This window comes from Kryptolebias marmoratus, linkage group LG14 (assembly GCF_001649575.2).
Source record: "Kryptolebias marmoratus isolate JLee-2015 linkage group LG14, ASM164957v2, whole genome shotgun sequence".
Lineage (NCBI taxonomy): Eukaryota > Metazoa > Chordata > Actinopteri > Cyprinodontiformes > Rivulidae > Kryptolebias > Kryptolebias marmoratus.
This window is the reverse complement of record NC_051443.1, coordinates 25,424,409-25,444,883: the sequence shown is the minus strand read 5'-3', so window position 1 is coordinate 25,444,883 and position 20,475 is coordinate 25,424,409. Positions and strand designations below refer to the sequence as shown.

At 41.5% G+C, this 20,475-nt stretch overlaps 1 protein-coding gene across 6 annotated transcripts in view; it reads right to left on the bottom strand.

Moving 5' to 3' along the window:
• The window catches only part of LOC108245755 (transcription factor 4), a 179,084-nt gene that overhangs the window by 66,681 nt on the left and 91,928 nt on the right, over positions 1-20,475 (bottom strand). For all 6 annotated transcript variants that reach the window (XM_037979322.1, XM_037979321.1, XM_037979324.1 and 3 more), the window contains 3 exons: positions 18,215-18,273; positions 4,813-4,939; positions 1,012-1,061 (listed from right to left, as the gene is read on the bottom strand). In XM_037979322.1, coding sequence (XP_037835250.1) covers positions 1,012-1,061; positions 4,813-4,939; positions 18,215-18,273 — 236 coding nt within the window. The remainder of the gene's footprint in view (positions 1-1,011; positions 1,062-4,812; positions 4,940-18,214; positions 18,274-20,475) is intronic.

Sequence of the window (20,475 nt, the reverse complement as noted above, 5' to 3'; positions counted from 1 at the left end):
AAAGCCTGAGGACTGGTGTCCCCTGGATAAGTGATGTTGGACGTTTTGTCTCGTCCATCCAGCAACAAAACCCAACGCTCCTTCCTGTTCCTGCTTTCCATTCTGTCCCCCGTCCTCCCCTGTCCTCCCCTGTCCTCCCCCGACAGACAGGAGAAGGAAGACAAACCGGGCCGCGGACACAGAGAGACGGACTCCCGCCGGGCCAAAGAGGCGGCCGCCGCGCCGCACATTCAGCCGCCACTAATGAGGTCACTGTCGGAGGAAAACTGGCCTCGCTCGCGACAGAAATCAAACCAGAAGAAGACAGGACCACGTCTGCACCGGTTCTGATCCAGTCCGATAAAAACAAACAGCTGGAACATTCAGAACCCATCAGAACCGACGCCCCGGTACTCAAACCCCCTCAGCTGACCGAGGAGGTCCAAACCAACCGGAAAGAATCAGATCTACTGAAAGACGCATCATTATTAGAACATTAATACTTGATAAACACGTTCTGTCAGCCATGTTTTGAACCTCGGTTTATTTCTGTCCAACGAAGCTCAAAACAAAACAAATCTGCCATCATCATCATCATCATCATCATCATCATCTGTGCCGACTCCTTTTGAAACCAGACATTTCAAACTCTTCTTTTTAAAAAACAAAACATTTTGAACCAAATTTCTGGTGAATTATTCAACCAATGGGAACCAAACTGACACCTTTTATACCACAGACTAATCAGGCAGCATGTTTGCAGGTAATAATTTAATAAAAAATAATGATTTACCACAAATAGGCGCTTTTATTCATACAGGATGACGTGAAGTTGTTGTTTTTTTACTGCGTTAAACTCCACCAAACTCAGGGTGATCCTTCCTCCACTTCAGTGGGTTTTATTTCACCACAAAAGCAAACTCTGTGATTCCAGATATCAGCACCTTTTCTCTTCACACTCAAAGCAGCAGTAAAACCCAGGAAATAACGATAAAATAACAAAACAAAACAAAAAAAGAGGATATCACTTACCGAGGACGGCAAGCCGGGAGGGACCTTCCGCACTTTTTTTGTGTGGATGTCTGTCGGAGAAAAACAAAACAAGACAATAAAACAATGCGCGAGGGTTTAACAGGCCAAGAGGCTTTTATTTCTCTTTTAAAAGAAGCGTCTTTGAATTTAATCGAGGCCATTTTTTCACCGCCGTCAGACAGAAAGCTTTCACTGCAAACAGGCGTGACACAATAAGATCCAGAACACGGCAAAAAGACAAAAAAAAGGAGTTTTTTTTTTTAATAAACCCAAAAAGAACAGGTTTAAACATGTTTATTTTATTTTTCAGGGCTCATCTCAAGGGCAGCTTTTTATTTATCCGTAAAGTGAGATTTTTGAAGGAATAAAATGGCAGCGCGTCTTTTTTGGAAACCGTCCCGGAGACGTTTGTCTCTTGGTGTGTTTGTGTCCTCTCAAGGCTAACACTACCAAGGCTACACCACGGCAAACATCAACACCCAAAAATAAGAAATAAAACCCCACTTTAAAAAGCTCTCAGAGACAGAACGGGCATCTTTTTGTTATTTATTACAGAATAAATATTTTCACACAGCATACTTCAAACTTCCCATTTGGATTTTAAGGTGCTGAAGAATCCTAATATACGTCATTATTTACAGAAAAAAATAATAAAACACTGAATCTGTCAATGTTTTTACCAGCAAATAATTTCACTATGATTCATTCAGTTTCAGGTTATTTTAATGGTAAAGAAAAGACCAATATTTTCAGAAATAAGTGAATAACTAGTTAATCAGACTAGAAAAGGACATATTTGTTCATGTTTGTCCTTTGAAACACGATTAGAGGATCATGATTAATGTTGGGATTGTGAGACTATTTTGTTTCCTTATATTACATAAAATCTTATTTAGTGAAGAGATTTTTGTTGTTAATTGAGGCAAAACTACATAAATTGCTTCATAAAAGAACCTGGATGTCTGTTTTGTTTCTAGCATCGTCACACAATAATAAACGAAACAGAACAAAACTCTGAGTTTAACATGAAATAAAACTAAAAAGCCAATCCAGGCTATAAGAATTAACCATTTTCAGTTTAATATTCAGTTCACTTGGTTGACAAATAATGACGTTAAAACCTTTTTGTTTTTTATTCAACTTGACTCCACTGGAAACAAAAAGCTTCAACAACAGAATCTGCAACCTCTTGATTTGTAAATGTTTCACCGGTATCCGGGGATTTAGGTGCCAAACAATAAAGAATAACAATAAAAACTTGTTTTAATTGCATCAACTTAAATATATATTTAACTCTTCTCTCAAAAACAAGCTTTTTCAACAATAAACTTAGGTCTCCTGTATTATCAAACAGTCGTTTTCCAACTTTTTTTTGTTTCGTTTCTTACCGGTATCCGGTAATTTGAGATATATTAAAACTATCACATTAAAACTTAATTCTTATTCATATCAATATGATTTATAATATTAAAGCTTGTATAAAAAATATTCAACAGTAATATTAGTCACCTGTATTATCTACCTCTTCTGCTTTCACTTTTCTTTTTTTTCTTTTTTTTTAACTGGAGTCCATTTATTTAGATACTGAATTATGAAATATTCACATTGAAAGCTTGTTTTATTTGTATTACCTTATTTATATCTTTGGCTTTCATATTAAAAACAAACAAGTTTTCAACAATAAATTAGCCACCTGTATTAGAAACACTCTTATTTTACAGGAGTTTTACCAGAATCCAGTAATATCCGGTACTAAATAAATAATTTTTTTCTTTATATAATCTTAACTATGACTTTTTTCCTTGTATAAAAACAAACAAAAAATGTTCTTAATAGAATTAGCCACCTGTATATCAAACACTTGTGTTTTTTTATTTACATGTTTGTTTTACCGGTAAAAAAATGGTAAAATCAGATAGCGGTTTTACCGGTATCCGGTGTTTTGGGTAGCAAATAATGAAATAATCCCAATAAAGTCTGACTATTAGTATCAACATACTTTATAAGCTTCACACTCATATAATAATAAAAAGTTTCCAACAACAATATTAGCCACCTGTATTATAAAACACTCTTATTTTACAGGCGTTTTACCGGAATCCGGTAATTCGGTGACCAAATAAATTCATTTTTTTATTTATATCAGCTTAACTGTGACTTTTTCCTTTGTATAAAAACAAACTAAAATGTTCTTTAATAGAATTAGCCACCTGTTTATCAAACACTTGTCTTTTTTTTATTAAAATGTTTGTTTTACCGGTAAAATCAGATAGCGGTTTTACCGGTATCCGGTGATTTGGGTCGCAAATAATGAAAAATTCCCAATAAAGTCTGATTATTTGTATCAGCATACTTTATAAGCTTCACGCTCATAATAATAAAAGCTTTCAACAACAATATTGGCCACCTGTATCACAAACACTCCAATTTTAAATTTTATTTTACTCGTATCCGGTAAATTTTCCAACTGCACATCACCTGTACTGAACTTTGTTCCACAAAGATTCAGCTGATATTTTAACTTCTTAAGTTTAAGAAATATAAAGAAAAAAAAAAAACTTCTGCTCATCTTTTGGGGTTCTGGCACACATTTGGTTGAATATATATCGTTTAAAAACAGAAAAATGTCGCAATCTATAAACCATCAACCGTTTCAAAAACAAAAGAAGCAAAATTTTTCCTTTTACAACAAGAATCTCAAAGATGAATAAATGTGTTTTTAATTCATAAAATATATTTTAAAAGACAAATGAGAATTGGGTAGGACAAAAAATAAATCGGTAAAAGTATTTGTTGGTTTGATGAGTGTTTGGTTAGTTAAAGAGATTTGCCTGAGTTAAAACTGACAGTCTAATAAATCAACCTTTCAGGAAGTTTTCAGTAATCAAAGATGATTTTCACACAGCGAAGGCTTCTGCTGTTTGCGTCCGGTTGAAACTACTCCAAATATTTTATTAAACTGATTTGTTTCCTTACACATTTTAACAGAAAAGCTGAAATAACTACGTCACGCCTGTAGGTGGCGAGAACGTTCACAATAATGACCTAATAAAACACAGAGAAAGAACTTTCTTAGCTCGACCAAAGATTCTCCCCAAATAGTTCCTTCTTTTACAATTTTCAGTGCATTTATTAACATGTAGTTGATGTTATAATGCAGGTGGGGATGGAGTTTAATTGTAGTTTTTAAATTGTGGAAGGATCAGGAAAACGTGAAACAAATGTATTAAAAAAGTCAGCAGCTCAAGCGTTTGAGTTTCTAAGGCACAAAACGGGGCTTTGTCATTTCTTTGTTTCTAAAAACAATGAGATGATATGAAAAGTGTGTAAAATATGCTGCTAAAATATAAAATATATTCATTCTTTTGTTCGTATGCTAGCACGTAGCTCATCTTAGCAGCTGGTTTGAAGATCGTTGTCTGGTGTGTGAAAAAATCTTTGTTCAGAAACACCTTTGTTTCTTCATTTTCCAACGATAAATGTGTATAATTAATATTATAGTAGCACAGTTTTGCATAAAAAGTGCTTAAAAGAAAATGTTAAAAACAGCTGCTGTGTTTGTGTTTCTTTGTCGTTTCATTGTTTCTAAGAACTTCTGTATTTTGGGTCAGTTTTAAAAAAAAATCTTTGAAAAATGTCAATTTTTTCCACCAAAAACTCTGTTTTTGTGGACAGGATGTGGAAATTTAATATCACCCATTTCTTTGTTTATTCTAGATTATTTGTGGAGAAGACCAGTCTGTGAGAATAAAGGCTGAAAGTCCAGATGATGTAAACTACACGGGTTCTGGAGCTTCTCACCAATGGTGTCCATCTGCAGCGTTCTCCTCCGTGGATTGGACCCGTAGTGCTGGTAGTACTGACCCGCCGGCTTGGTGGGCGACGCTGCGCCGGGACTCCCCAAACCCAACTCTCCGCCCAATATCGACTAAACATCAGAAGACAGAAAGAAACAAAAGAAGCGTTAGTTTGACTGGTGAGAAGCCCGAGTTCGAGGAGCGGCGGGAAGAAAAGAACCTACAACTGGATTTTAAAAAACTACACAAAAAAGTTGTTTATTTTATTATTTTGGGTGACAAATTTAAAAGAAAAATACAAATAAATGGTAGATTTTGTGGGACAAATTCTCAATAAATATTGGACATCATCTCAAAACATTAATTTCATTTTAAAAGTTAAATATAAAGAATCCCAGTTAATAATTAGTTGGTAATGCAGACATTGTTCAGTGTGTTTGATTTAACATAATTATTATCGTTTTAATGATGGTGAGAACTTTAAACAAGTTGAACGTCGATGTCTTTGTTGGACGGCGACGTTCAGACGCCGAGGACAAAAATAATAAAACAAACTGTTGAAAACAATCCGAACCCCGAGAACCGCCAAGGATAAACGTAACGATTAATAAAACGTTAATCCCGACCGTTTCTGGACCTGAAAGACTCCATGAAGTTGCAACGTTGGTGTTTGTAGAAGACAAATAAACTCCACAATGTCAGTAACTGATATCTTATTTTACTTTTCTGCTTATTCTGCAGGTAAAAACCTGATGATTGACCAAATCCCAACAAACACCAAAGCCTGTTTCTGTTTGAACGAATAAACCAAGAACCCAAAGAACCGATCCACTCATAAAGGCAGGAGGGTTTCAAATACCCTCAACATTTACAGCACTGATAGTCATTTTAAATATAAAGTTAATATCAATACACAATCATAGTTTTCTGACTTCCATTATCACCATTTTGAAGGTCAAACGAGAAGCTTAAATGACTCCATTATGACAAGAGACGCCTAAAAACTGCCAATAATCTGATAAAATATTTTATTTTTAGGAGTTCAAAGAAAATCCAAACACATTTTAACTAATGGAAGTAAAATTCAAGTCAAAACTGAGAGAGTAACTAATATAAAAATAAAAAAAACATTTATATCTATATTCTTTGCCCAAGTATATCAAATTCCAAAAAGCTGTATATTAGTCTGTATCCTTATTTTAACTCGTTATTCTGTCCTCAGAACATCGACCCTCTTCAGTCCGAACACTTTTATTTCTTCCTTTAAACTTTATTTGTGCACTTTTTTATAAAATTAGATCAACTTTAGAACATTTCACTCACAGAACAAGATATATTTGTTGCTCTGACACTAAATAAAGTTATTAAATACCAAATAGTTTGAAACTTTATATATTTAGAGACGTAAAAATGACAATAAATTTGTAAAACGACAGCAACCAAACAACAAGTCCAAACATGTTTCTTCCCAAACCTGAACCTGAAACCATCCTGGGTGAACCCGTGACTCCGTCCCTTCAAACCGAGCCGACTGACGGTTCTGGTTCTGGTTCTGGTGGTGTTTACCTCCACGAGCGGGGCTTCATGCTGCTCGGCACGGAGATGTTCGGCTCCTCTGCCGCTCTGTTTACGCCAAGCGCTCGCTCTTTGTCCCCTGCTAATTAAGTTCAGTGATTTCAGCAGCAACAAGTGGCATCTGGGCCGATTCAGACGGAACAGAACCGGAGCAGAGAGGGACAGAAGGACGGAGGACGGGTCACCTTTTTTTTATTTTCTCAAAAGTGGCACAAAAGTTGGGTGAGGAGGAAAGCGGCTCCCTCCCCTCCTCCAACGTTACTTTTTTCCCAGCTTCTCGTTAAGTAATTAGTGTTTTTTAGGCCTGTTTGGAGCCGGGGGGGGGGGACGGATTGTTTTTTATGGCCTAATCTGAATTCTCATCAGCGAGTCGGTGCTCTCCGTGGCTGGAAACAAAAGTTGGCTTGGCACTGCCAGGCCAAGGAGACTTTTCTCATGCTAAGCAGGTCCTAAGTAGGCCAATTACAGGGCCGGCCTCGGCCTGCGAGCCGCGCTCCGGCTTAAAACAAAAGAGCTCTTGTCTTAAATAAAGTCAGTCTCTCACACTGAGAGGGAGTCAGACACAAAGGCACGCAGTCACAGCGTTTCAGTTATCCTGTTCTCTGTGTGTGTGTGTGTGTGTGTTATCGGGGGGGGGGGTAAAGGGAGGTTCCCACTAAAACAAAAAGGGTCTCATTGATTCTGGTCGTTTTTCTTTTTCTTTTCTTTTCCTGGACTCGAGCATCGAGCCAGAACAGCCGGTCTCCCCGGCAACTGGGCAAGCTGGAGGAGAAGGAAAATGCCCGTCTGGTCTGTGTCTGGGTCCGGTCTGGGTCCAGGTCCGGGTACCTGTACCTGTTTGCCACAAACCGACGGTCTCTGGACGACAGCCGTAGTTTCGTCTGACTTCCATCACTTCGTTAAAACAATGAAACAACTTCTTGAGTCGTTTAATTTTTCCTCTGGAAGCCATTTTGAGTCTTCATTCCCTCTTTAAAATGATGCTAAAATATAAAATAAATAAAAAAGTTGCTCTGTTTTGTTTGGCTGTAGCTGATCTCAGCAGCTGATTTGAGGAAAGCTGTCTGGTTTGTCCAGAAACTCTTATTTTTCTTCCTTTTCTAATAATAAATTTATATAATTCTTATTATAACAGCACCGTTTTGCTGTTTATCTTTTAAACTCATTTCGCTGTTGTTCCCCAAATCTTTTCCTTCTCATCATAAATAAATCATTTTCTGAATGTGGCCAAAGACCAGGATCCATATCTGTGACAGTACCAGACGTACGATCTCGTGATAATTATCCCTGATTTTACACTGTTTTCCCTTCGTCATTATCTTTTTTTTTTTGAACTCCAGCTCACAAATAGCGTCCTGTTTCTCTGAGAGCTGACTGGGCTCCGGTACCCAGCTGCTCGCAGAGACGATATTAACTAAGATAGATTACCAGAGAGAGACGGAAAGGGAGGGAGAGATGCGTCGACACGAACAGAAAGAAAAATCTGACTCAAAATGCCGAGCAGGAGAAGGGACGCCGAACGACAGACCATAATAAAATAAAGTTCCCTCCGTGATGGATGGCTGACTCGGTTCAACAGAACCGGCGTTCTCTAAGCGATCCCGTCTCCCCCTCGACCCGCCGTCCTCGTGTGACTGAAAAAGCAAACGCTCACGTGTCATCAATTTCCTCCATCGCAACCATGAGAGGCAGGAAGAAGTCATTAATTACCAGGAAGTGCTGGCTAGGCAGCGGCGCACCTGTACTCCAGCTGAAACACACACACACACACACTCCTGGGGGAGGCAGGCCTGAAACCGGCAAAGACGGCAGCAGGAAAACTGGACAAACCGAAATCTTCCCGTTTCCTGGAGCTCCAGAAGCTCCAGAGTTCCCTCACAGTAATTCTGACGGAGACCCTGCTCCTGGGAAGGATAAAAAACATCTTACCTGCTGCAGGTAGCGGTTTGATCGACGGCACTTTGAGGAAACTTTAAATAGTTCAATGAGACAAAATGGTAAAAATCTTAAACTGAAACATTCCCAAGACGTTCCTGCAAATCCGGTGGAATTTGTTGCATTTTTGTCACTGAGAGTCTCAAATATGTCTCAGTTTTAATGAAATTTATTCGTTGTTTTTGTCTCCAGTTGGTCTCAGAAAAAACACTTTCTGACAAATAAAAACTAAATGAAGAGTTTTAAGCCTGCAAAGAAAAGTTGCTGCGCAGATTTTTTGAAATATTCCATTTTCCTGTGACCTGAAAGCGGCGGGACCAAATCCAGGTCCTGGTGGGACACCGTCCTGCAGGTTTCAGGTCTTTCCCTGCGGCGACTTGAACGAATGAGTGAGTATCGGGCTTCAGGCTTGTCAGAGCAGAGGAACGTGTAAAACATGGAGAGTGGTGGACCTCCAGGACCAGGACCAGGACCAGGACCAGGACTGGACACCCCCCGATCTGGAGCCAGACCCTGAGACTCCACCTCACCGAACCTTCGGAGACTAACGCAGCTCATCGATCAGCCACTGATAATTTCACATCACATGGTTCTGTAGCACCTTGGATGAAGCAGGGGTGTCTCTAAAGGGGGGCCAGGAGTGCCCCACCCCCCAAAAAAAAGGATTTTTAAGCCTTATTTTGATGACAGTTTGGTTCATTAGGAATAAAAAAACCTGTTTCACAACAAAACCACGTTTATGTCAATTTTATTTTCTACATCGTGTTTAAAAACAACTAAATTAACCGACGGCTGTAGGAGTTCGTTAAAAACAAATAATTAATTCAATAAAACCACAGAAAAACTGAAACACCCCAACATAAAGACCTGAAGTCAAATTAAAAGCCATTTAACGGACCTGGTTAGAGTTTGTGACAGTAGTTGTCAAAGTTGTGGGTCAGGGTCCCAATGCGGGTCATGAAGCGCCAACTTTGGTCAGTTTTCCAAACATTAATTGTTAATTTTTAACTGGTCGGATTGATCGAAACACTGAGAGTTTCGGATCTGTTGGTTTCAAGTTCTTTCCTCAACAACTGGAGCCGTTAAAACGACAAACACGTTAAAGACGTCGAGTGTGTTTTTATTTAATCACGTTAGAGAAAAAAGCAGAAACCTCGGGGAGAGATCACGCAACATAAAATCACTAATAAATGAAATAAAAGTGGATTCACCCAAAGATCCACTCACCAGTGACATCTCCCGCTATCTTCACACAGGAACGCACACACACACACACACACACACACACACACACACACCAGGCAGTTCAAAGCATTTCTACTTAATTAGCGTTCAACGCTTGGCTTGACAAATAAATAGCGATCATTTAAGAACACTTAGAGAGGAATCAGACAGCACATTACACCTCACAATATCTGGCAGCTTCTTAAACACAATTAAGAGGATGGAAAGCGTGAGGTAGGGGAATTAAAGATGGAGGGGGGAGGAAGAAAAAAAAACAAACAAACAGGGAAACTGTAGTTTGGCAGAAAAAGCAGAAAAAGGTGAGGAGGAAAAATAAACTGACAGGAAGTGAAAAGGTGAAACGAAGGAAAGAATTCAAGAGAAGAGATGAAAAACGAGCATTAATTCAGGAAAACTTCAAGAAGAAACAAACTGGACGAAGAAAGACATGAAAACTTTCATCGCATCGTTGGAAGGAGGACAAAACGGCAGAAAGACGACGAGGCAAGAAATGAAGAAATGATTAAAGGACGAGACAAGTTTCTACTTCGAGATGAAAGACGAATGTGGTGACATCCTGAAGCGATGGCTCCCATCATGCTTCAGTCCCAGCTGCCTTCACTTTGCAGATTCAGAGATGTTTCGACATTTGGACCCAGAGGAACGAGTTCCTGAGCCGACGAGCAGAAAACCACCAAGTCGGAGTTCAGGTGTTCGGGTTCGAGCCTCGGCGTCGCTAATATTAGAGCAAAGGAAGTGAAACGGAGACAACTGACAAGAAAAGAACATTTTTGTGGCTGAAACTACCAACGGTGTTCTGTTCCTGAACCAACAAGTCTGAGAGGTAAATCCAGGAAGAAGAAACGTTCCAGACGTGTTTCTGACGAGCAGAACTGGGGGCCGGGCCGGGTCAAAGCCGACAGGTGTCTCTGACAGGTTTAAGACTGAAATCCTAGAGACAGGGCTGGGTTTCCTGAGAGATCCTTTAGTTCTGCTGCTGGAGGACAAACTGTCCACATGTCCTCACTCTGCTGTAATTATCTCTACCATTAATGTGGTTCCCACAGGAACTCCACCTGGAGCGTAGGAACTCCACCTGGACCACAGGAACTCCACCTGGACCACAGGAACTCCACCTGGACCACAGGAACTCCACCTGGACCACAGGAACTCCACCTGGAGCGTAGGAACTCCACCTGGACCACAGGAACTCCACCTGGACCACAGGAACTCCACCTGGAAGGAACTCCACCTGGACCACAGGAACTCCACCTGGAGCGTAGGAACTCCACCTGGACCACAGGAACTCCACCTGGACCAGCCACTCTGTATTTGTGTCCCTGTCCTCTCCTCTCCAGCGTTGAGGCAGATGGACACCTGTCCTGATCCTGGTTCTGATCCTGGTTCTGGTTCTGGTCCTGGTCCTGGTGGAGGTTTCTTCCCGTTAAAAGGGGCTCATCTCTTCTTCACTGTCACCAAAGTGCTGCTCAGGATGGAGGATTCGACACAATCCTCTGGTTTCCTCGGATCACTGGTTCCCAAACCTTTAAGCTCCCGACCCACAAAATGATTGTGACCCATTCTATAACCACTGCACCACCGCTCCGCCCCAAAACAGTCTGAACAGCCACAATATATGATCAACTGATGACTGTTTCCATCCTCTGGAGAGAATCTAAGGACCCAAGTTGGTGTTTTGTGACCCACATTGGGGTCCCGACCCCACCTTTGGGAACCTTCTTATTGAATGTGAAAGTATTGTGTTATAAAAAGAACTGAACCGAGAGGATCTGATGGTGATTTCAGCTCGTTTCCTCCTTTAGTTTCGCTTCCTGCTGCCGGTAAATTTAACCCTTTATAAGTCGGCCATGAAGGAAACGGTCCTCCTCTGCTGAGCGGAGTGTGTGTGTGTGAGGACGAGTGTGTGTGTGTGAGGACGAGTGTGTGTGAGGACGAGTGTGTGTGTGTGAGGACGAGTGTGTGTGAGGACGTGTGTGTGTGAGGACGTGTGTGTGCGCCTGTATTAATATTAGTTTTGTGTGTGTGTCAGCTCTGTAGTGTAGATGTGACAGCTCAGATCTGTTCGGTGTCTGTTCCCAGCTGTTGGCGCTCGCCGGCAGCTTCGGAGTGTGACAGCATCCCGTTTGATGTTCGACACATCAGAGAGCGGAGAGGGTTAACGCCGCCGCCGCCGCCGCCGAACACTCGGCAGCTCCCCGCGCCGCTCGGCTCAAACTTCTTCAACAAACAGAGCTTCCTCCTGCGTGAAGCATCAAACCGTTTGACCCTTTTTCCACAAACGGACCGACGCTGTCGCCCCCGGCTTCTTCTCCGGGCAGCGAAACGACCAACAAACCGCTTCAACACCTTCAACCGCCAACGGTCAGAAAATACAAAAATAAATGTTAAAATGAGCCAGAAACTCTAACATCCATTAACTTTCTTTTCCAAGTTTGGGGCTTTTATTCTGTGATGATTGAAATTGACAAAATGGCCGACATTTTGCTGAATAAACTGCAGTAAAAGAACCAAAATCAAACGTCTAAGCTGCTGCCAGTGGCTCATTAAGGTCACCGTGGTAACCACACACCTGTATCTGTTGCTCTTAAAGGCAGGCAGAAACGCGGAGCAGAAAGTGAGCCTCAAACGAACAGTCCTCCAGCAGAGAGACACGAATATCTACGTTCTGACGGATGAGGACTTCGAGGATTTGTTTCCAAAACAAAAAAACAGCTGAAGAAGTTTGTGACGTCATCAAATTAAATTCTGCTGTAAAATCTGCAAAAAAACAAAAACTAATCACATTAAGTCCAACTTTCTGTTTAAACTCTAAATGTTGAGTTTCTGCCTCTTTCTGGGAAATTATTCGTAATTATTTGCCAGTTTTGTTAACGTCGTACGATGTACTTTTACCAGAGGTTATGTTTGTAAAGAACAGAAAGGAAGAGGCTGATCTGAACCAAACACTAAACGACAGAGAAAAATCCAACAAATGTTCATAAAGGTGATTAAATGTTTACAAACAGGCTGTTAATTAAACTAAAACCTCAAAAAGAAAAACAAACCGTCTAAACCAATCAAAATAAATCTGAATGAAGGAGATTCTATCTTCCATAAAAGTCTCACTCACGTTTATTTTTAGGGTTATTTACAAGCTTGAACAGCGACAGCAGCATTTAGCTGTAGCACTTCCTGTTTGTTTGCTGGAACATCAAACTAAAAAGGACGGAACGTGAAGGTGACTGATGCGCTCTAAGACGGCAGAGATCGAGTCGATTCTTCGCCCCGCTCAGACTAGCCGTTAGCTCATCAGAGGCCCGTCTACAGCAGGTAAGATATTAACCGTTCAGAATCTTCCACAGGAGCCTGTAAGGTCTGAACTGTTGCTTCCAATGAGCAACTGTCAGCCGAAGTTTCAGAGCTCTGCAGCTCGTTTAATGTGCCTGAAAGGAAAGATAAAAAACCACGAAGCGAGCGTCGATCTGTGCGGCCGGCAGATGAGACTGACTGACGGCGGAGAGTCTCCTGAGAGCGCCGAGCAGCTGGATCGGACCTGGAGAGCAGCTGTGAGGGGATCGAAGGCAGGACAGGAAATATTTCTGATATCTGCAGCTTTGACCCGATGACCTCGGCTTTTGTTGCTTCAGTGGATAAAAGAAAACAAACAGTTGAGATTTAATATCTAATAATTAGATTAACGACTGAAGCGAAGAGTGGCGGACATTTTTAAAAACCTTTTTCCTCCTTTAACATAACGGAGGACATTTCTCTCCTTCCCTGCATGCAACAGTCTTTGAATCGCCCTTGTTTTCTCTTGGCGGACCAGCTGTCGGGGGCTTGTACTTCCTGTTCCCACGCCATTGGTCAGAAAGCAGCCAATGAGGACAGGCCTGGTGGACAGACCGATAACACACACACACAGATTCCACAGCGAAGCCAGAAACTCAACTGTTGGCCTTGAAAACGAGGATCAAGACATTTGGAGAAACATCAGCCTCGTTAGAGACGGATGATTTAAACCGTCATCCTCAAAAAGAGAAGAAGAAACGACCGGCAGCTAATAGGAAACAGGTATAAAGACGAAGAAAACATCCATCTTCTGTGGAGGGAAAGGTTTAACTTCTGAAAGTTACAAATAAAACGTCATTTTACCATCAGGTTCACTCAAAACACTTTCATACCTCCAGGCCTCGAATTTTAATCCACAAGGAGAAAAAAATCATGATTTTTGAGTCAACTCTGGTTCAAGATGGCCGCCAGAACCATCTCACTATAAAAAAAAATGGCGACAACTTGGTCAGCTTTACAGACACGGAGCTAAAATCTGGCGTGGAAGCAGCTGAGAGTGATCCCAAACACAAACAAGTCAAATCTGTGTCTGTTAGCAAAACCCCTCAAAGCACAAAGTTTAAAGACATTTTCAGGATGAACAGCAGCAACTGATGAACCTTTGGAGCCAAGTCAACTCAAGATGGCCGCCACAGCTAATTGACATGAGCCAGCACGGTCAGATTCACAGGCACTGAGCTGCAGTTTGGTGTGGTAGTAGCTGAGAGTCATCCTCAGGCAGTAACTGACGGAGCGACTTCACCGCGTGAAGCGGCGGGCGACAGGCATTCCTTCAAGGGAAGCTGTTTACAGAATCAGAAGAGTCGACGCTGTAGTTGTAACTCAGTTAAAAAGGAAAATTAATTAAAAAAACAAGTTTTTCAATCCGCTACTCTCATCTGAAGTTTTAACCTCTTTGAACAGGAGGAGAGCAACGGAGCGACGAGCGAAAGAGTAAAAGCCTGTTTCCAGCCTCCCAGAGCGTGGAGGTCAGAGGTCAGGATGTTTGAAGGGTCCTCGCAGCGTGGAGGACTGAACGAGTGACGGCACACCTGCTGCAGGTGACGGAAACACTGTAATTCAAACAGATTTACACACATTTACGGCGGTGATCGGGGAAAAGTCGAGAATGTAAATGTGTTGATGGGTAATTACATATTTATGGAAGCTGACGGGTTCGTGCAGCTTCGGAAAACTTGAGCTTCGAACCGACACCTTCAGCACTTTCCCCCGGAGTGTGTGTGTGTGAAGGGTTAAACGCTGGTTCCACCAGAACCTCACATCCGGACCGCCGCTGCCTCAACTGCAGTGGTCGGGCGGCTCGAGTCGCCACCCGAGCCGAAGGGAAGCTCCCCCTCATCCCCTTCGTCGATATGATACGCTAACATGGACAGAGTGTCCCCTCGGACGCCGCGGGGACGACGGGAGCGGACGACTCGCAGCAGCAGTGAAGCCGCAAAATAAAGAAGCCGATCGTCGTCGAAGTGGAGGGCTTCTGCTTTGGCCTCGGCTAAAAGAAACACCAGGTGCCTGAGGTCTTTAATTCAGAGAGGAAGCAGGGCGGAGTCATTTCAAAATAAAAGCCTCAATTTCATTGAAAGAATGCACATCACCCATTTAAACTCAAAGAAACGCAGTTTGTTTCGGTTTGATCGAACTCTGTCAATGACTTCATGTTCCAGATGTCATAACGAGGATGTCCGTTAGCTGCGGCGGCCATCTTGAATTGGGTTGACTTCATATGTTAACGGCAGTTAATGCCAAATACTGAACAGTGCATGTTAGTGATGATGCTCAGCTACTACCACACCAAGGCTTGGCTCAATAGCTGTAAAACTGGCCGGTTTGTAGCCATTTTTGTGTTAGCTAAGGTTACTTAGCCTTGGCGGCCATCTTGAATGGGTTTGACGATGTTTAAGTAACGATTTCTTTGAGATTTCAGTAAAATTCATCCTGAAAACTAAACACTCCAAACAGAATTAAAACAAAACATCAGGAATAAGCCGTAAATCATTCAGAGTGGATGAAATTTACAAACATTTACCCCGAATGGACATTAATGGGATTTTGGTGAATCAAGTGAGAAAACAAACTCTTATTTCCAGTTTTTTTCTTTTTATTAAAAGGTGAAGTTACTGATCAAAGCAGCTAAATATGAATTCAAAGGTTCCCTAAAAACAGGAGCCAACCAGAAACCAAATTACTTCAAACCTCTGGAAGCAGAAATCTACCTGGTTTGGTTAAAAACATTAGAAATAAATCTTTCTGCCGTTCCGATGCGAGCTCAGTGACTCCGAGTCGTTTTATTTTTTCCTGTTTCTCTGTCAATCTTTCACTAACAGCCAAGGATGTTGGACTTCAGCCCAGCATGTAAATTAATCTGCCATTTCCAACAATTTCCATCAGGAGCCATTCAGACTGTGTAGAAGGATAATTTGACAGCAGCTCAGTAGGAAAATGGCCAGTGAGGCAGTAATGTTTGATTTATTTAATATTTTTTTATTCTCTGTGGCTTTCTGTTGTTTTTGTACAAAAGCCCCAGCTGGATATAAGAGGTGGTTAGAGATAAAAGATCTGGATGGATGGATGGATGGATGAATGGGTGAACGGATGGGCGGGCAAATGGATGGATGGAAAGAGGGATGAACGAGTGAATGTGTGGACTGATGGGGAAGTCATTTTTGAGTTTTCCATGAGAGCCACATTCACTCATTCACACATTCATACACCGATACGCAGATCGGTAACTTGGGGGTAAGCGCCTTGCCCAGGGGCACATCGGCACGTGACGGGAGGAAGCCGGAATCGAACCTACAACCTTCTGATTCTACCCACTGAAATGATGAATGGATGGATGAACAGATGGATGAAAGGCTGAATGGATGGACTGAAATGGTGGCGAAAGATGAATAAACAAATGGAAAGATGGATGGATGGATGGATGGATGGATGGATGGATAGATGGATAATTGGTGGATGGATGGATGGATGGATGGATGGATGGATGGATGCATGGATGGATGGATGGATGGATGGATGGATGCATGGTTGGATGGATAATTGGTGGATGGATGGATGGATGGATAAATAAATAACTGATCTGAGGAAGAAACTGATGGAAAACCACAACGACACCGATGACTTCACCAGCCCTCCTCACAGGAATGCATATCGCCCGCCATCTTTATCTGTTAACGTCTGACTCTCAGCTAGCACCACGCCAAATCTGAGCCCAACATCCATAAAAACCTTTGACTTGCAGCCATATTTGTGTTTCCCAATCATCTAAACCAATAAATGGACAAAACAAACTGAAGCTACGAACCAAGAATCCATTAAAGTCTTTTTTGGTCCAAAAATCTGGTTTAACATCCAGACACTCGATTGGTCCGTTGGGATTTCAGCCAATCAGCGAGCAGATCCTCCATCCTGATGTTTCTAAACGAGCACACAGGTTTTATAAAGAATCACTCAATCAGGCAGGTTTATTTCTTGGCAGCTCAGACAGAATCGGTCGTTTCTTCGTTCGCTCTTCAGTTTCCGGTCGATTTATTCAAACAGTCGGATAAGATCACCAATCATTCCTTCAGGACGCCCAAAACCAAAATGGCTCCATAGTCCTGAGAAACAACATCATTTTTCACCAAACTCGGCTTTAAATGTAAAATCAAACCCTCCGATTTACTGAGCGGATCTAATTTTCCAGCTTTAATGTCAAACTTTTAATCTGCTGCTTCTTACAGAACACCTTTGATTTGTGTGATTCCATGAAATGCAGCTTTAATTGATATCTGTTTGTGACAACATATACAAACCCACATGTCCAACAGCTTGCATTGGAAGAAATCTGATGGGTTTTTAAATCGGTGGTCATCAAAGAAACTCCATCAAACCTCGTTCTGTTTCATTTTCCAGCAGCAGCATCTGTACGTCGTCTTAATTATCAATAAGCTCTTTATTATTAATGCATATGGTCCAAAAACAAAACTTCCACCGCCGTCATCTGAAAACCGACTGGTGAAACTAATCGTTTGGTTCATAAAGTTGGAAATAAGCGAAAAACGATAAAAATAAACTTGTGTCAAGTAAGAAAGTGAGTCGAATCTGAAGCCAACAGAAAGACAGAATCAGAGAACCTGAAGTTGGTGCTTCGGGTTCGAAACTTTCCTCTTTTTTTTTAGTTTGGACTCCATTTTGTCTGTTCCTGAAGGTCGTCATCGTCTTCCTCCTCTTCCTCACGGCGGCCCTGAAGCTCGAACCACGCCAACAAATCACCACAACAAACGCAGCGACAAAATAAAAACCGCGACGACATCAGGTACCAGTGAGTCGGAAACAAGATGGCCGCCCGCAGCAAAGCACTTGCCTCATGGAACGGGTTTTAATAATTGCTACATGCAGGCTGTTAAAAAGAACGAACATTAACAGTAAAACTAACAGTTTACTCAGTAAAGTTGGGAGTAGCAGCCATATTGAAACTAACTCGGGGTAGCCGGAGTTCCGAGGGGGCGTTCCCGTCGAAATTCATGACTGGGAACTCGGACATTCCCATTTCCCTGCGCTGCTGTGGCTCGTTTTTAAAAACATGAATGTTTCCGGTGACCCCAAACGCAGCTGGTGTCCAAGAACATTCAGAGTCAGGACACGTTGGACACGTTCAGGACTAATCACCAAACGTTGTCCAATCAGGCGACGGCTCCTGTTTCCTCTTCCTGCCGTTGGGTTTGGTGATTTGTTGACGTGGTTTGAGCTTCAGGGCCACCATACTTCCATCAGAAACACTCCCACTCGTCCAACGCCAACGTTCAAGGCAAACAAAGCGTCCGATAAAAGGTGAGACTCACCTGGTGGCAGTGTGGGTTGGACTCCCTGCCGTACGAGTACGAACTCCGCTCCGTTTTCCCTGGAAGAAAAAGAAAACTCAGTTAGACACTCGTTCACCTGCCAACCTTCTGATGCAAATGACAAAGATTTAAATCAACTCGTTAGTCCTCGTTAGTCCTCGTTAGCGGGCTGGAACCTTCAGCCAGTTCCTAAAAACTACGTCAACCAGGAAACAGGAAGACCCGCCCTCCACCGCTCCTGATTGGGTCAAATATCAGGGATCAGGCGATGAGGAGCCATGATTGGTTGGTTCAGCAGAGGAAGGCGATCGGAGGCTTCAACTAAAACACACGTGTCAAACTGAAGGCCCGCGGGCCAGATCCGGCCCTCTGTAACATCTCATCCGGCCCTCCAGTCTGGTTCAGATCGAGTCTCTGATTCTTATTTTGCTTAAAAAAACTGAAGTTTTCTCTGACAGTGACTGAGAAGCCAACAATATATAGTTTTAATTTCTGTATGATCAGGTTTTTGTCTGTTTTAATGTTAAAAACTTAATTTAAAAGCTGAGTGAAGCGTAAGAAATGACAGCTAATGATGAGCTTTTTGAAGTTTGATCTATTTGTCTGTGTTCATTAAAGTCTGTTTGCTCTAAATTCTGTATAATCTGTAACTGGGAAAAGGTCATTGATATTTCTATATGAATGATTTGACATAATACATCTAAACCTAAATAATTTATGTAATTTTTAATAAATATTGATCGTGATCGGCCCTTGGCTCGGACCGAATATTTAATTTTTAGCTCCTTGTGTCTCTGGGTTTGGAGCTCCGTTCAGATCTTCAATCAGGTCCAAACATCTGGAGCTGCAGACACTGGAACCAAGTTTTATTCTAATCTGTTCAGCAGATATTTTACTAACATGATCACCACCTTTCATGGGAACAATAAAACTAATAAAAGTCATTTAATAAAGTTATTATTCTCTTCAACTATTGGTCAAATTAAATTTACTGGTTGTTATTGACACAATCAACCTGTTAACTTAATGAAAAGTTAATTTACTGTTTGTTTTAATTCATTTTTCACCTTTTTTATAACAAATACAAACTTTAATCAGCAGCTGATCAATCATCATGAAAAAACAACTTTGTTTATTCAGTTAGTTATTAAAATAAAGTAATTTTTATTATTTTTAAATCTAAATCAAAGGAATTTCTCACTAAAATGTAAAATTCGAGTAACAACAAACAGTGAGAATAAACACAAAGCAGCATAAATGACATAATTCACTGGAAAATACAATAAAGATATAAATGTTACAGGAATTAATGAAAGTAAAGGGCATATTTTTACACGTTGTGATGAAAAGAACCAAAGTTAACGGTTCTGATCAGAACCAACATCTGCTCTGCCTACAGTCCTCCCGTCCACAGATCCATAAACCAACGCTTTCATTTCCCTCCTCCTCGGAGGCGTAAATTCTCGCTTTCTTTGCGTGTTTAACCAAAAACATTAATTTTACACAAAGTCTTAAATCTCCGGGCGCCACTCAGAAACATCAAAACTAAACGATCCGACAGAATTAATCCATTCCGGTGGATTCATTAAACAAATATAATGTGATATACGTACAGCAGAAGCAACTGAAGAGTTTCTGTTTACGACCGTTTGTCTGCAGAGACTCGTTATTGGATTTACTCCGCGGCCGTCGTTACAGACAAACCAAAAACACTCAGAACCTCAGAAATAATCAGATCTCCAGGAAGATCTTCCACTGAGATTAATTCAGAAACGCCGAGTCGACAGTTTCCTCCATCCTGTTAAAAGTTCACAAACTAACAGCAGCAAAGGACAGAAAATAAGTGGAAACCAACTAAAACTCAACAAATTCACCGTTTGTCTTTAAAAACCAAGCAGACCCTCCAGGGTTTCGTGACGTTGCGATCGCAACTATTAACGCAAAATCAAGCAAATTCGCAACTTTTTGCAACTTTGCCCAAAACACCGCAACTTTCCCGCAACTTTAACCCAATATTTATTGTTTCTGAAGTGATTCGCCACCGTTTCTGCGGTCTAGTCTCTTCTTTGTGGGTTTGTGTAGCGTGGAATACAAAATAAGCCCAAATAACTCAGGAAGACACGTGACGTCACTTCCTGTTAACATCAGAATGCCGGGAGCGTGCAGGAGCAGCGACCGAAGCCAAAATGTGCGCTAATGCTTCACATTTGCCCACAAAGATTTCAGCAAACCAGTTTCCTCCCCAGCTGCAGCTGTTTTGC